The sequence below is a fragment of the Anomaloglossus baeobatrachus genome, chromosome 11 (genome assembly GCF_048569485.1).
Source record: "Anomaloglossus baeobatrachus isolate aAnoBae1 chromosome 11, aAnoBae1.hap1, whole genome shotgun sequence".
Classification (NCBI taxonomy): domain Eukaryota; kingdom Metazoa; phylum Chordata; class Amphibia; order Anura; family Aromobatidae; genus Anomaloglossus; species Anomaloglossus baeobatrachus.
In genome coordinates this window covers 148,094,481-148,109,488 of record NC_134363.1, presented here as the reverse complement: position 1 = coordinate 148,109,488, position 15,008 = coordinate 148,094,481, and the positions used below count along the sequence as shown (strand labels likewise).

Sequence of the window (15,008 nt, the reverse complement as noted above, 5' to 3'; positions counted from 1 at the left end):
GGCATTTCTGAACGTGGCGATACCAAATATGTGTGTATTTTTTATTTTTTTAACCCTTTAATTTTCAATGGGGTGAAAGGGGGGAGATTTGAACTTTTAGGTTTTTGGGTTTTTTTTAATTTTTTAAAACTTTTTTTTTTACTTTTTTTTTTTATTTTACTAGTCCCCCTAGGGGGCTATAGCGATCAGCAATCCGATCGCCCTGCACTATCTGCAGATCTCAGCTACAGAGCTGAGAACTGCAGATTTGCTGCTTTACTTTCAATGCCGGCTATATTCCGGCATTGAGAGGAAGTGAGTCATGTTAGCTACAGGCGTCATCATATGACCCTGTGCTACCATGGCAACCACCGAAAGTCATGTCATCATGTCACGTGACTTCCGGTGGGGGCGGGGTAAGTCACTGTCATGGCGGCGCCCATATACATATCGCTGCCAAGACTTTGGCAGCGAAATGTAAGGGGTTAATGGCCGCAGGTGGAAGCGATTCCACCCGTGGCTAGCAGGCACACGTCAGCTGTTGATAACAGCTGATATGTGCGCGTCTCGCCGCCGCCTGCCGGCGGCAGGGGGCGGGGCTTACCGCCACACGGTCCATGACGTACCCAGTACGTCATGGGTCGTTAAGGGGTTAAAGTCCGAAAAATACGGTATTCATGGATTTTTGATATTGTTTTAATGCCGTCATGGATTCCTTTACATGGTGCTAATAAAGTGATGTATTAATACCTTGGTGCTGGATCATGCATCATAAATTCGTGCTTTGGGCAGCATGAAACGAGTAACCAGTGAATTGAATATTGTGCACAATAGGAGACGCAGCATACAAAGAGCACATCCATGTGGCATCTCAAACATGTCTTTGCCAAGCATCCATGGCATATTTACACACTGAGCTGTAGATGACTTCTAGGTGGTCTTGGAGAGAAGAAGGGTGCCTGACTTACGATTGTTAATGCAAAATGAAAACCTGCAGCAACACTTCCAGCTGAGGTGACCTTGCTTGCATGCAGCTCCCTCCCGGAAAATCTACTTTGGGGGCTTTCACACTGTGTTCCTCTCTCCGTTTAGTGGTCCTGTCAAGGCTTCCGTCCGAACCCCCCCATGAAACGGGATTCAGACGTATGTGCTGGCGGGGCTATTGACTATAATAGTGCAGACGGAGTCAGCGTGTGCTCGGTCGTGCATCATTTTCGGGAGTATACACCTTTTGGAGGCGGACACACAGAAGTAGTAAACTGTCTATCTCCAGTAAGCGTATACTCCCGACAATGGTGCACCATAGAGCACATGGTGACCTCGTCTGCACCATTATAGTCAATGGCCCTGTCAGCGCATATGTTCGAATCCTGTTTTGCAGGGGCTTTGGACGGAAGCCCCGATGGGACCACTGAACAGGGAGAGGAACGCAGTGTGAAAGTGGCTAAGGAACTATGCAAGTAGAAGCGGGCTCATTCCATATATCCCATAAAGCTCAATGGAGTTTGCTACTTGCAAGTGCAGCCACTTCTCCACAGAAGCCAAAGGAAATCATGCACTGACAAATATAAGTCAATGGATCCAATCCTACGCGGTAACTAAGCCCTAAATGCTTTAGATGAGGATCCTGGAATTGGTTTCTTTGTGCCAGATTCCTAAACCATATTCTGATGTCACAGGAAAGTGACGATAACCTTGCTGCAATCTGGAAGCCTTAGGGGTACTTTGCACGCTGCGACATCGCAAGCCGATGCTGCGATGCCGAGCGCGATAGTCCCCGCCCCCGTCGCAGCTGCGATATCCTTGTGATAGCTGCCGTAGCGAACATTATCGCATATTTCATATGGACTCACCTGTCCTACGACATCGCTCTGGCCGGCGACCCGCCTCCATATTAAGGGGGCGGGTCGTGTGGCGTCACAGCGACGTCACACGGCAGGCGGCCAATAGGAGCGGAGGGGTGGAGATGAGCGGGACGTAAACATCCCACCCACCTTCTTCCTTCCGCATATCCTACGGGAGCCGCGGTGACGCCGGTAGGAGATGTTCCTCGCTCTTGCGGCTTCATACACAGCGATGTGTGCTGCAGCAGGAGCGAGGAACAACATCGGACCGTTGCTGCAGCGTAATTATGGATTACGCCGACGCTGCACCGATGATACGATTACGATGATTTGTGCTCGTTAATCGTATCATCCAGCCTTTACACACTACGAGGTCGCCTGCGATGCCGGATGTGCGTCACTTTCAATTTGACCCCACCGACATCGCACCTGCAATGTCGTAGTGTGCAAAGCCCGCCTCAATCCTTTTGGAAGCTCCTCATGGCTTTCGTAATGCCCTCCCCTGAGGAGTCAGAAATATTCGGATATTTTACATTCTCTTCTCTTTGATAGTTACCTCATAATCCCCACAAACAGCATGATCATGAGGAAGTTGGAGGGGTAACTGAGACGGGTTTTGTGTTGATACAGGCAGCACGGAATGAACATCTTGATGCAGCCAATGAAGGTGGTTGTCAGCATTTGGATGGCGCCTGCAGAAAAAAAGCAAATGCACAAGATCAGAAGTGCATATCATGAACAATTACCAGGGGTGGCAATATCAAACAGCACTCTCTTTTTTTTATTGCCCATGGGGTCTACCCTATATTAGCAAAATATCCACTGATGCAAAGATCAGCTGTGTAGTGCCCGGGCATTAAAGGGGCTGTCCACTACAGGACAATCCATTATGAATGGGTCCAAATTGCCACATAAATAAAACAAAAAAAAAATTGTATATTTTGCTCCCAGACGGGCGCCGCTGCTCCCCTCTGGATCTTGTGTCTCCTGCTGTTCTCAAGACAAACAAGGTCCTGTGACCGCTGCAGTCAATCATCTTCACAATTGTGATCAGAACTAAAGGGTACTGCCGGTCCGGGAGATAAATACACACTTTTTTTTTTATATTATGCAGTTCTCTGGAATCATTCATTAGGGGTTGTTCAGTTATGAACAATAATTAATTTTTCAGGGCACCAAGTAATGCTCTGTTGTCTGGTGATGAGAGCAATACTCTAGATATAACGTGACCTGTTCAATAATAAGGGGACAGACCCTATAGGAGAAAATGCATAAAATTTTTAAACTGTAATCCAAATAGCTTTGGAACCCCCCAACCCTCCACCCCCTTGTTCCCCCACGCCCCTCCTCCCCCTCGAGCTCCCCTCTCTGCCGCCCCACCTCACCCTCGACCACCCCCTCCGACGCCTCTCCTCCCCCTCGACCCCCTTTCTCCCCCCCCCTCTCGACCCCCTTTCTCCCCCCCCCTCTCGACCCCCTTTCTCCCCCCCCCTCTCGACCCCCTTTCTCCCCCCCCCCTCTCGACCCCCTTTCTCCCCCCCCCTCTCGACCCCCTTTCTCCCCCCCCCTCGACCCCCTTTCTCCCCCCCCCCCTCGACCCCCTTTCTCCCCCCCCCTCACCCCCTTTCCCCCCCCCCCCCCTCACCCCCTTTCTCCCCCCCCCTCACCCCCTTTCTCCCCCCCCCCTCACCCCCTTTCTCCCCCCCCCTCACCCCCCTTTCTCCCCCCCCCCTCACCCCCTTTCTCCCCCCCCCTCACCCCCTTTCTCCCCCCCCCCCTCGACCCCCTTTCTCCCCCCCCCGACCCCCTTTCTCCCCCCCCTCGACCCCCATTCCCCCCCCCTCGACCCCCATTCTCCCCCCCCTCTACCCCCATTCTCCCCCCCCCCTCGACCCCCTTTCTCCCCCCCCCTCGACCACCTTCCTCCCTCCCCCTCGACCACCTTCCTCCCTCCCCCTCGACCACCTCCCTCCCCCTCGACCACCATCCTCCCCCTCGACCACCATCCTCCCCCACTTTCCCACAAGCCAACAGTAGGATTCAGGCCATCCATGCATTAGCAGCCACCAGCAACTTCGCAATATTGGAAAAAAATATCTGCAGGAATCTCATAAGCCAGAAGCGTGTCCCAACTCCAGACAAAAAGCTATGTTAAAGTGACTGTCCAAACCAAGCACATGCGCTCGGTGCATCATGGTGGTGGGGCCTAATATTTAAGTGCACCTTCCTACCTGCTTGTTTTCCCTCCGTCCCCCATCTACTTTGATTGACAGCTTTGTCTTCATAGAGCCACGGCAGGACAGAGATAGATGAAAAACCAGCAGGTGAGAGAGAGTGTATTTAGATGTTTGGCCACACCCTGATGCACCGAGCACACGTGCTTGGTTTGAACAGTCATGGTGTGCTGACAGGGTCACTCAGAAGGGCATAGGGTTTACTGAAATCAAAGCTGCAATTATCATTAAAGAAATAACTTACGCACACCACCACCTATTAAAAGAAGAAAGATCTACAAGCCATATGTTATCTTGGCAAGAATTAATGTGTTAGTGATACTCAGTATGCACGATAGATGTAAACAATCTGAGGGGCCATCTTTCCGGTTAGTCTGGCTCGGAGTGAAGGCGAGGCGATTCTTCTCCCTGGTAGTTGCACTCGCTTCCTGATTACACAGGAGCAAAGCAAAACACCGAGACGGTGACGTCATCTCACAAGGTGGAAGGAACAGCATCTGTATCGGAAGCATAAGCATCTTCCAAAAACACAGGGGCAGCTCTAGTGGAGCTACTGAGGTCACCCTGTATGGCTGCCATGCAAAACTGCACAATAGTGACACCGCGCGTCTCATTTCCCCACTACACAAGGAACCATGGATCCCAAAGCTACAATGCCAGAAACATATGAAACGATAAATCCCGAAACCTACCGAGCATGCTTGGTTCTCCTTCCAGTAACGTGAGAATGTATTTATTTAAGAAAAGGGTACAGAAGCTGAAGAAAAACCATAGCGAGAGGTAGATGAGCGCCCGGGAATTGCAGACCCCTAGATCTGACTCTATGACGGTGGTCTCTGTGATGGTGATCTGCAATACGTGCTCTTCAGGAACACTGTCACTGCGGGTGATTATAATCTTCTCCGCCCGGTGAGGGTACAGAGGTCCATGATGGTACGGCACCTTGGCCTTCACTTTATCCTGAGGCAAGGCATTCTTACAGTCCTCTGGTGCTTGGGAGTTACCAGATGGCATCTTGGTGGTTATGGCCAAGGCAAAAGGATCATCTGTCTGACCAGGAAAGGCCCCAGCGGTGTCATCCAGCTCAATCCAACGGCAACCTGAAGACTCCCATTGCGGATCTCCTTTGCTTTACTGGTGGCCTCAAGATGTCCTATGGAAATGGAAAAACAAGTTTACACCATAGAAATATACATAGATATCACAGAGAGACAAAGGCTATCTACAACTCTCAAAAGAGAAACCATATGAATTGTTAAAATAATTTTATTGATAAAGATCACACCCCCTAAAAAAGCCAAAAGGCGAAACGCACATCGTGGACGCGGGCCATCACAACGGAGGATCATAGTGCGGTGAGTGACTTTATAATTATGGGGACTTGTTGCTACAAGACCACAGACAGCAATTGTGCACAATAATAAAATAGATGACATCTTGTTTCCCTATCTAAACCGCTTTGTAGTCACAATTCACTGCTTCGAGTATCATCAATGGGGTATATGGTGAAAATTGTGAGATATTTCCACAATATGGAGCAATGTAGCTAGATTTGCTAGAATATACGGTATATGTATTTTGTTAGACTACCGTAGGATATCCTACTATTTTTGTATATTACACTCCAATCCTCTGGTGTATGGGCTCCTTCCTATCGAGGCACCTTTATACGTATTTCACTGACTGTGATTGAGAAATCTGCCAGTAAAGGTATTGTCGTTATATTGGACACTTTAAAGGGAACCTGTCACCCGATTTGGCAATTTTACGCTGCGGCCACCACCAGTGTGCTCTTATATACAGCATTTCAGAATGCTGTATATAAGAGCCCAGGCCTTGCTACAAAATGTAAAAATCACTTTTATAATACTCACCTAGGGGGGGGGCGGTCCGATGGGTGTCGCTGCTCTCCGGTCCGGGACCTCCTCTCTCCTGCGATCGCCGTCCTCCTTCTTCTACCCAGCCCAGTATGGATGACGCGTCCAACGTCATCCACACTGGCCGGCATTGAGGGTCTGCGCAGGTGTGCTTTGATCTGCCCTGCTCAGGGTAGATCAAAGTACTATAATGCGCAGTCGCAAGGAAAGGAATCGGACCGGAGAGCGGAGGCACCCATTGGACCGGAGAGCGGAGGCGCCCATCGGACTGGAAAGTGGAGGGCGCCCATCGGACAGGAGAGCGGAGGGCGCCCATCGGACCGGAGAGCGGAGGGTGCCCATCGGACCGGAGAGCGGAGGGAGCCCATCGGACCGGAGGGCGCCCATCGGACCGGAGAGCGGAGGGCGCCCATCGGACCGCAGAGCGGAGGGCGCCCATCGGACCGCAGAGCGGAGGGCGCCCATCGGACCGGAGAGCGGAGGGCGCCCATCGGACCGGAGAGCGGAGGGCGCCCATCGGACCGCAGAGCGGAGGCGCCCATTGGATTGGAGAGCGGAGGCGCCCATCGGACCGGAGAGCGGAGGCGCCCATCGGACCGGAGAGCGGAGGCGCCCATTGGACCGGAGAGCGGAGGCGCCCATCGGACCGGAGAGCGGAGGCGCCCATCGGACCGGAGAGCGGAGGGGCCCATCGGACCGGAGAGTGGAGGCGCCCATCGGACCGGAGAGTGGAGGCGCCCATCGGACCGGAGAGCGGAGGCGCCCATCGGACCGGAGAGCGGAGGCGCCCATCGGACCGGAGAGCGGAGGCGCCCATCGGACCGGAGTGCCCCTTAGGTGAGTATTATAAAAGTGCTTTTACATTCTACACAGCAGCCTGGGCTCTTATATACAATATTCTGGAATGCCGTACTTACGCAATGGTGATGGCTGCAGTTTATAATCGCAAAAACTGGTGACAGGTTCCCTTTAATTAATCATAAAGCTATAAAGCAAATGCTGTTATAAGGAAAAAAACAATTATATATATATATAAAAAGCACCACAAATCTTTTAACACCATTGTGTCACAGCAGTAAAAGATAATAATAGCAATCAGGACAATACATTCCTTACAAGTAAAAAGGTCAGGACATGAAGATGTGAAACGAGCTCTGCCTTTATGGCCGTGACCGAGATGTACACTACATCTACCGGAGAAAGAAAACCTCTAGTCACAAAAAGTCGGCAAAAGGAAAGGGCTTGTGTGGTCTGAATATATTGAAGACCTGTTCACGGGATGGGTCAAGTGCCAGGTGGGAGCTTAACACACCGATCAAAGTGCCTAGTGTCGGGCCCCACCAATCTGATGTTGATGACCTATAAAAAGAAGCAGAACACTGCAGAAATGTAAGAAAAGATGCTGCAGAATTTTTGTATTGCTTTTTGGGGTTTTTTTGGGTGGGGGGGTCAAACATTTATTTACTAAAAAAAAAAAAAATAAGAAGAGAGAAGACTGAACCACAATTCTAGACACAAATGTATTTTTTTTCATTCCTGCAACCTCTCCCCCTTGACTGCATTTCTCTCATACATAGGTAAATTACAGCCATACTTGCAGCCTCTTCTTGTTTCATTAGGATTCCAAGATTTCACCCTGTATTTCATTCTTCTACGATTTGCTACAGAATCACAAGGAAAAATAGGGCCAGTGTCATCTCTGACTGTAAGATTGACAGTCCTTCCCTATAGTTTCTCCTACGTCAGCTAATAGATTGTAAACATCCTTCCATTATGCACAGGAGCCGTCTAATCATCATCAGTGACACTGATAGGAAGTTCTGTTGGCCTGTTAGCGGTACAGTCAATGTCGCCATCTAATCATCATCAGTAACAGTGAATAATCCAGGAGAGTAGAAGAAACGGCACTCACCCACGCTGTAGCATAAAGAAGGGAATTTTGTTACTTACCGTAAATTCCTTTTCTTCTAGCTCCTATTGGGAGACCCAGACGATTGGGTGTATAGCACTGCCTCCGGAGGCCACACAAAGCATTACACTAAAAAGTGTAAGGCCCCTCCCCTTCTGGCTATACACCCCCCGTGGGATCACGGGCTGCTCAGTTTTAGTGCTAAAGCAAGAAGGAGGAAAGCCAATAACTGGTTTAAACAAATTCACTCCGAAGTAACATCGGAGAACTGAAAACCGTTCAACATGAACAACATGTGTACTCGAAAAAACCAACAATCCCGAAGGACAACAGGGCGGGTGCTGGGTCTCCCAATAGGAGCTAGAAGAAAAGGAATTTACGGTAAGTAACAAAATTCCCTTCTTCTTCGGCGCTCCATTGGGAGACCCAGACGATTGGGACGTCCAAAAGCAGTCCCTGGGTGGGTAAAGAAATACCTCATGTTAGAGCTGCAAAGACAGCCTTCCCCTACGGGGAGGTAACTGCCGCCTGCAGGACTCTTCTACCTAGGCTGGCGTCCGCCGAAGCATAGGTATGCACCTGATAATGTTTGGTGAAAGTGTGCAGACTCGACCAGGTAGCTGCCTGGCACACCTGTTGAGCCGTAGCCTGGTGTCGTAATGCCCAGGACGCACCCACGGCTCTGGTAGAGTGGGCCTTCAGCCCTGATGGAACCGGAAGCCCAGCAAAACGGTAGGCTTCAAGAATTGGTTCTTTGATCCATCGAGCCAGGGTGGCTTTGGAAGCCTGCGACCCTTTGCGCTTACCAGCGACAAGGAGAAAGAGTGCATCCGAGCGGCGCAGGGGCGCCGTGCGGGAAATGTAGATTCTGAGTGCTCTCACCAGATCTAACAAATGTAAATCCTTTTCATACCGAAGAACTGGATGAGGACAAAAGGAAGGCAAGGAGATATCCTGATTAAGATGAAAAGAGGATACCACCTTAGGGAGAAACTCCTGAATGGGGCGCAGCACTACCTTGTCTTGGTGGAACACCAGGAAGGGAGCCTTGGATGACAGCGCTGCTAGCTCAGACACTCTCCGAAGAGACGTGACCGCCACTAGAAAGGCCACTTTCTGTGAGAGACGAGAAAGTGAAACATCCCTCAGAGGCTCGAAGGGCGGCTTCTGGAGAGCAACTAGTACCCTGTTTAGATCCCATGGATCTAACGGCCGCCTGTACGGAGGGACGATATGACAAACCCCCTGCAGGAACGTGCGCACCTGAGAAAGTCGTGCTAGACGCTTCTGAAAAAACACGGATAGTGCCGAGACTTGCCCTTTAAGGGAGCCGAGCGACAAGCCCTTTTCCAACCCAGATTGCAGGAAGGAAAGAAAAGTAGGTAACGCGAATGGCCAGGGGGATACTCCTTGTGCAGAGCACCAGGATAAGAAAATCCTCCACGTTCTGTGGTAGATCTTAGCAGAAGTGGACTTCCTAGCCTGTCTCATGGTGGCAACGACTCCTTGGGATAATCCTGAAGACGCTAGGATCCAGGACTCAATGGCCACACAGTCAGGTTCAGGGCCGCAGAATTCCGATGGAAAAACGGCCCTTGGGACAGTAAGTCTGGTCGGTCTGGTAGTGTCCACGGTTGGCCGACCGTGAGATGCCACAGATCCGGGTACCACGACCTCCTCGGCCAGTCTGGGGCGACGAGTATGACGCGGCTGCAATCGGATCTGATCTTGCGTAGCACTCTGGGCAAGAGTGCCAGAGGTGGGAACACATAAGGGAGCCGGAACTGCGACCAATCTTGCACTAAGGCGTCTGCCGCCAGAGCTCTTTGATCGCGAGACCGCGCCATGAACGTCGAGACCTTGTTGTTGTGCCGCGACGCCATTAGGTCGACGTCCGGCACCCCCCAGCGGCGACAGATTTCCTGAAACACGTCCGGGTGAAGGGACCATTCCCCTGCGTCCATACCCTGGCGACTGAGGAAGTCTGCTTCCCAGTTTTCTACGCCCGGGATGTGAACCGCTGATATGGTGGATGCTCTGTCCTCCACCCACAACAGAATCCGCCGGACTTCCTGGAAGGCTTGCCGACTGCGTGTCCCTCCTTGGTGGTTGATGTATGCCACCGCTGTGGAGTTGTCCGACTGAATTCGGATCTGCTTTCCTTCCAGCCACTGCTGGAAAGCTAGTAAGGCAAGATACACTGCCCTGATTTCCAGAACATTGATCTGAAGGGTGGACTCCTGCTGAGTCCACGTCCCTTGAGCCCTGTGGTGGAGAAAAACTGCTCCCCACCCTGACAGACTCGCGTCTGTCGTGACCACTGCCCAGGATGGGGGTAGGAATGATCTTCCCTGTGATAATGAGGTGGGAAGAAGCCACCATTGCAGAGAGTCCTTGGCCGTCTGGGAAAGGGAGACTTTCCTGTCCAGGGAAGTTGACTTCCCGTCCCATTGGCGGAGAATGTCCCATTGAAGTGGGCGCAGATGAAACTGTGCAAACGGGACTGCCTCCATTGCTGCCACCATCTTCCCTAGGAAGTGCATGAGGCGCCTTAAGGAGTGCGACTGACCATGAAGGAGAGACTGTACCCCTGTCTGTAGTGACCGCTGCTTGTCCAGCGGAAGCTTCACTATCGCTGAGAGAGTATGAAACTCCATGCCAAGATACGTTAGTGATTGAGTCGGTGACAGATTTGACTTTGAAAAGTTGATGATCCACCCGAAAGTCTGGAGAGTCTCCAGCGCAACATTCAGGCTGTGTTGGCATGCCTCTTGAGAGGGTGCTTTGACAAGTAGATCGTCCAAGTAAGGGATCACCGAGTGTCCCTGGGAGTGCAAGACTGCTACCACTGCCGCCATGACCTTGGTGAAAACCCGTGGGGCTGTCGCCAGACCAAATGGCAGAGCTACGAACTGGAGATGTTCGTCTCTTATCACAAAACGTAGAAAACGTTGGTGCTCTGTAGCAATCGGCACGTGGAGATAAGCATCTTTGATGTCTATTGATGCAAGGAAATCTCCTTGAGACATTGAGGCAATGACGGAGCGGAGGGATTCCATCCGGAACCGCCTGGCGTTCACATGCTTGTTGAGCAGCTTTAGGTCCAGAACAGGACGGAACGAGCCGTCCTTTTTTGGAACCACGAAGAGATTGGAGTAAAAACCTTGCCCTTGTTCCTGAAGAGGAACAGGGATCACCACTCCTTCTGCTCTTAGTGAGCCCACCGCCTGCAGAAGAGCATCTGCTCGGTCGGGATGTGGGGAAGTTCTGAAGAACCGAGGCGGAGGACGAGAACTGAACTCTATCCTGTACCCGTGAGACAAAATGTCTGTTACCCACCGGTCCTTGACCTGTGGCAGCCAAATGTCGCAAAAGCGGGAGAGCCTGCCACCGACCGAGGATGCGGAGGGAGGAGGCCGAAAGTCATGAGGCAGCCGCCTTGGAAGCGGTTCCTCCGGTTGCTTTCTTGGGGCGTGAGTGAGCCCGCCAGGAATCTGAGCCCCTTTGCTCCTTCTGAGTCCCTTTGGACGAGAAGAATTGGGCCTTGCCGGAGCCTCGAAAGGACCGAAACCTCGACTGCCACCTCCTTTGTTGAGGTTTGCTTGATCTGGGCTGGGGTAAGGAGGAGTCTTTACCCTTGGACTGTTTAATGATTTCAGCCAATTGCTCACCAAACAGTCTGTCTACAGATAGTGGCAAGCTGGTTAAACATTTTTTGGAAGCAGAATCCGCTTTCCATTCTTTTAACCACAAGGCTCTGCGCAAAACCACCGAGTTGGCAGACGTCATTGAGGTACGGCTCGTAGAGTCCAGGACAGCGTTGATAGCATAGGTCGCAAACGCAGACATTTGCGAAGTTAAGGACTCCACTTGCGGCACTGCTGGACGTATGATAGAGTCCACCTGTGCCAGACCAGCTGAAATAGCTTGGAGTGCCCACACGGCCGCGAATGCTGGAGCAAACGACGCGCCGATAGCTTCATAGACAGATTTCAACCAAAGGTCCATCTGTCTGTCATTGGCATCTTTAAGTGAAGCCCCATCCTCCACTGCAACTATGGATCTAGCCGCAAGCCTGGAGATTGGGGGATCCACCTTTGGACACTGGGTCCAGCGTTTGACCACGTCAGGGGGAAAGGGATAACGTGTATCCTTAAGACGTTTGGAGAAACGCTTATCTGGGTAAGCATGGTGTTTCTGGACTGATTCTCTGAAGTCAGCGTGGTCCAGAAAAGTACTCAGTTTACGCTTGGGATACCTGAAATGGAACTTCTCCTGCTGTGCAGCTGCCTCTTCTGCTGAAGGGGCTGGGGGAGAAATATCCAACAGTCTATTGATGGCCGCTATAAGGTCATTTACCATGGCGTCACCATCAGGAGTATCCAGATTGAGAGCGGTCTCAGGATTAGACTCCTGATCACCCTCCTCTGTCTCATCATGCAGAGACTCTTCTCGCTGAGACCCTGATCCGCGTAATGACGTGGAGGGTCTCTCCCAGCGAGCTCGCTTAGGCTGCCTGGGACTGTCATCTGAGTCAGAGCCTTCAGCCTGAGATGCCTGGGACCCCCTTGAAGCACGGATTAACTCCAACTGAGGGGGACCGGGGAACATTGACGCAGCAGTGTCCATGGTCTGAGTAACTGGCCTGGCCTGCAAGGTCTCTAGGATTTTTGTCATAGTGACAGACATCTTGTCAGCAAAAAACAGCAAACTCTGTCCCCGTCACCGGGACAGGGTTCACCGGTGACTCTGCCTGGGCCACTACCACCATAGACTCCGGCTGACGAAGTGGCACAGGGACCGAACATTGCACACAATGGGGGTCATTGGAACCTGCCGGTAGATCAGCCCCACAAGCGGCACAAGTAGCGTATACAGCCTGTGTCTTGGCACCCTTGCGTTTTGCGGATGACATGTTGTCGTCTCCTCAGAGCAATATAGGGTATACAGCCAAGAAGCGACCTTACAGTGCAATATATATATATATATCGTATAGAGAAAAAAATACACCAATATAACACTGTGGCACTAGTGGGGCCAGCACTAATGTGCTGCTTACCGCCCGCTTAACGCGGGTGTGTGGTCGCCAGAAATCCCTTGTCTGGGTCTCCCAGAGCCTGTGTCCGTTCTCCAGCCAGACTGCATGTAGGAATGGCTGCCGGCGTCCTGTGGAGAGGGGCGGGCCCTGGGCGTGTGCAGACAAAGTGCGGGAAACCTGCGCCCCACTGTGCTCAGTGAGAGGGCTGGAGCCTGTAAATAAGGCTCCAGCCCTCGGCGCTGAATAAACGTACAGCGTCTCTCCCTTGCCCTGATTGACAGGGTGGGGGCGGGAACGAAGCGGAGCTAGGCCGCAAAAGCCGGGGACTAGATTTATAAGCGCCGCCGTCGTAAAAGCACGGTCGGCGCTAAGTCCCCGGCGCACCACAAGTCTCAGCCGCGCCGCCGCTCCAGGGGCGGCCGGCGCGGCAGTCCCCAACACATAAAGTCCCTCAGAGAAACTGCAGTGACTGTAACCCCAGCGCACAGCGCTACTGTCCCCGGCGCACTAGCACACCCAGCAAGTCTGGAGTGTGCGCGGCCTGTCCATACGGGGACACAGAGTACCTGAAAGTTGCAGGGCCTTGTCCCTGAACGGTACCCAGCTCCGTATCCAGCAGGTTCTACGGGTCTGTGGATGGAGCCCGGCCTCAGGGCTTGGGAGCCGGTAAGATCCCACTTCCTCAGAGCCCCTCAGGGGGATGGGGAAGGAAAGCAGCATGTGGGCTCCAGCCTCCGTACCCACAATGGGTACCTCAACCTTAACAAACACCGCCAATAGGAATGGGGTGAGAAGGGAGCATGCTGGGGGCCCTAGTATGGGCCCTCTTTTCTTCCATCCGATATAGTCAGCAGCTACTGCTGACTAAACAGTGGAGCTATGCGTGGATGTCTGACCTCCTTCGCACAAAGCTTGAAAACTGAGCAGCCCGTGATCCCACGGGGGGTGTATAGCCAGAAGGGGAGGGGCCTTACACTTTTTAGTGTAATGCTTTGTGTGGCCTCCGGAGGCAGTGCTATACACCCAATCGTCTGGGTCTCCCAATGGAGCGCCGAAGAAAGTCTTTTTATTCCAAAAAACAGGCACGTAAAACATGTGGAAGAGAAGCTGGGTGCGGGCTCTCTACGGACGACAGACGTTTCGCCGTAGAGAGAGACTGCACCCGGCATCTCTCTCACAGGTTTTACAGGCACAATTTTTGGAATAAAAAGACTTTTATGCTACAGCGTGGGTGAGTGCCGTTTCTTCTACTCTCCTGGATTATTCATTGGATGTTTTCCTCCTTCCAATGTTTAATATGGAGTACCTGAGCGGACTTTCTCCCTAACAGCACCAGTTAAGGTAATTTCTGGTTGTGACGGACCATACTTTTCTGTTTGTTTCTATCATCAGTAACAGTGATAGGAAGTTCTGTTGGCCTGTTAGCGGTACAGTCAATGTCGCCGTCTAATCATCATCAGTAACAATGATAGGAAGTTCTGTTGGCCTGTTAGCGGTACAGTTAATGTCGCCGTCTAATCATCATCAGTAACAATGATAGGAAGTTCTGTTGGCCTGTTAGCGGTACAGTTAATGTCGCCGTCTAATCATCATCAGTAACAGTGATAGGAAGTTCTATTGGCCTGTTACCGGTACAGTCAATGTCGCCGTCTAATCATCATCAGTAACAATGATAGGAAGTTCTGTTGGCCTGTTAGTGGTACAGTCAATGTCGCCGTCTAATCATCATCAGTAACAATGATAGGAAGTTCTGTTGGCCTGTTAGCGGTACAGTCAATGTCGCCGTCTAATCATCATCAGTAACAATGATAGGAAGTTCTATTGGCCTGTTAGCGGTACAGTCAATGTCGCCGTCTAATCATCATCAGTAACAGTGATAGGAAGTTCTATTGGCCTGTTAGCGGTACAGTCAATGTCGCCGTCTAATCATCATCAGTAACAATGATAGGAAGTTCTGTTGGCCTGTTAGCGGTACAGTCAATGTCGCCGTCTAATCATCATCAGTAACAATGATAGGAAGTTCTGTTGGCCTGTTAGCGGTACAGTCAATGTCGCCGTCCATCATCAGTAACAATGATAGGAAGTTCTGTTGGCCTGTTAGCGGTACAGTTAATGTCGCCGTCTAAT

General features: G+C 51.5%; 1 protein-coding gene across 2 annotated transcripts in view; it reads right to left on the bottom strand.

The window, feature by feature from the left end:
- Positions 1-15,008, bottom strand: part of SLC35E2B (solute carrier family 35 member E2B) — a 98,277-nt gene that overhangs the window by 28,610 nt on the left and 54,659 nt on the right. For both annotated transcript variants that reach the window (XM_075328795.1, XM_075328796.1), the window contains exons 2-3: positions 4,750-5,210; positions 2,380-2,515 (exon numbers count right to left, since the gene is read on the bottom strand). In XM_075328795.1, coding sequence (XP_075184910.1) covers positions 2,380-2,515; positions 4,750-5,071 — 458 coding nt within the window. In that variant the 5' untranslated portion in view covers positions 5,072-5,210. The remainder of the gene's footprint in view (positions 1-2,379; positions 2,516-4,749; positions 5,211-15,008) is intronic.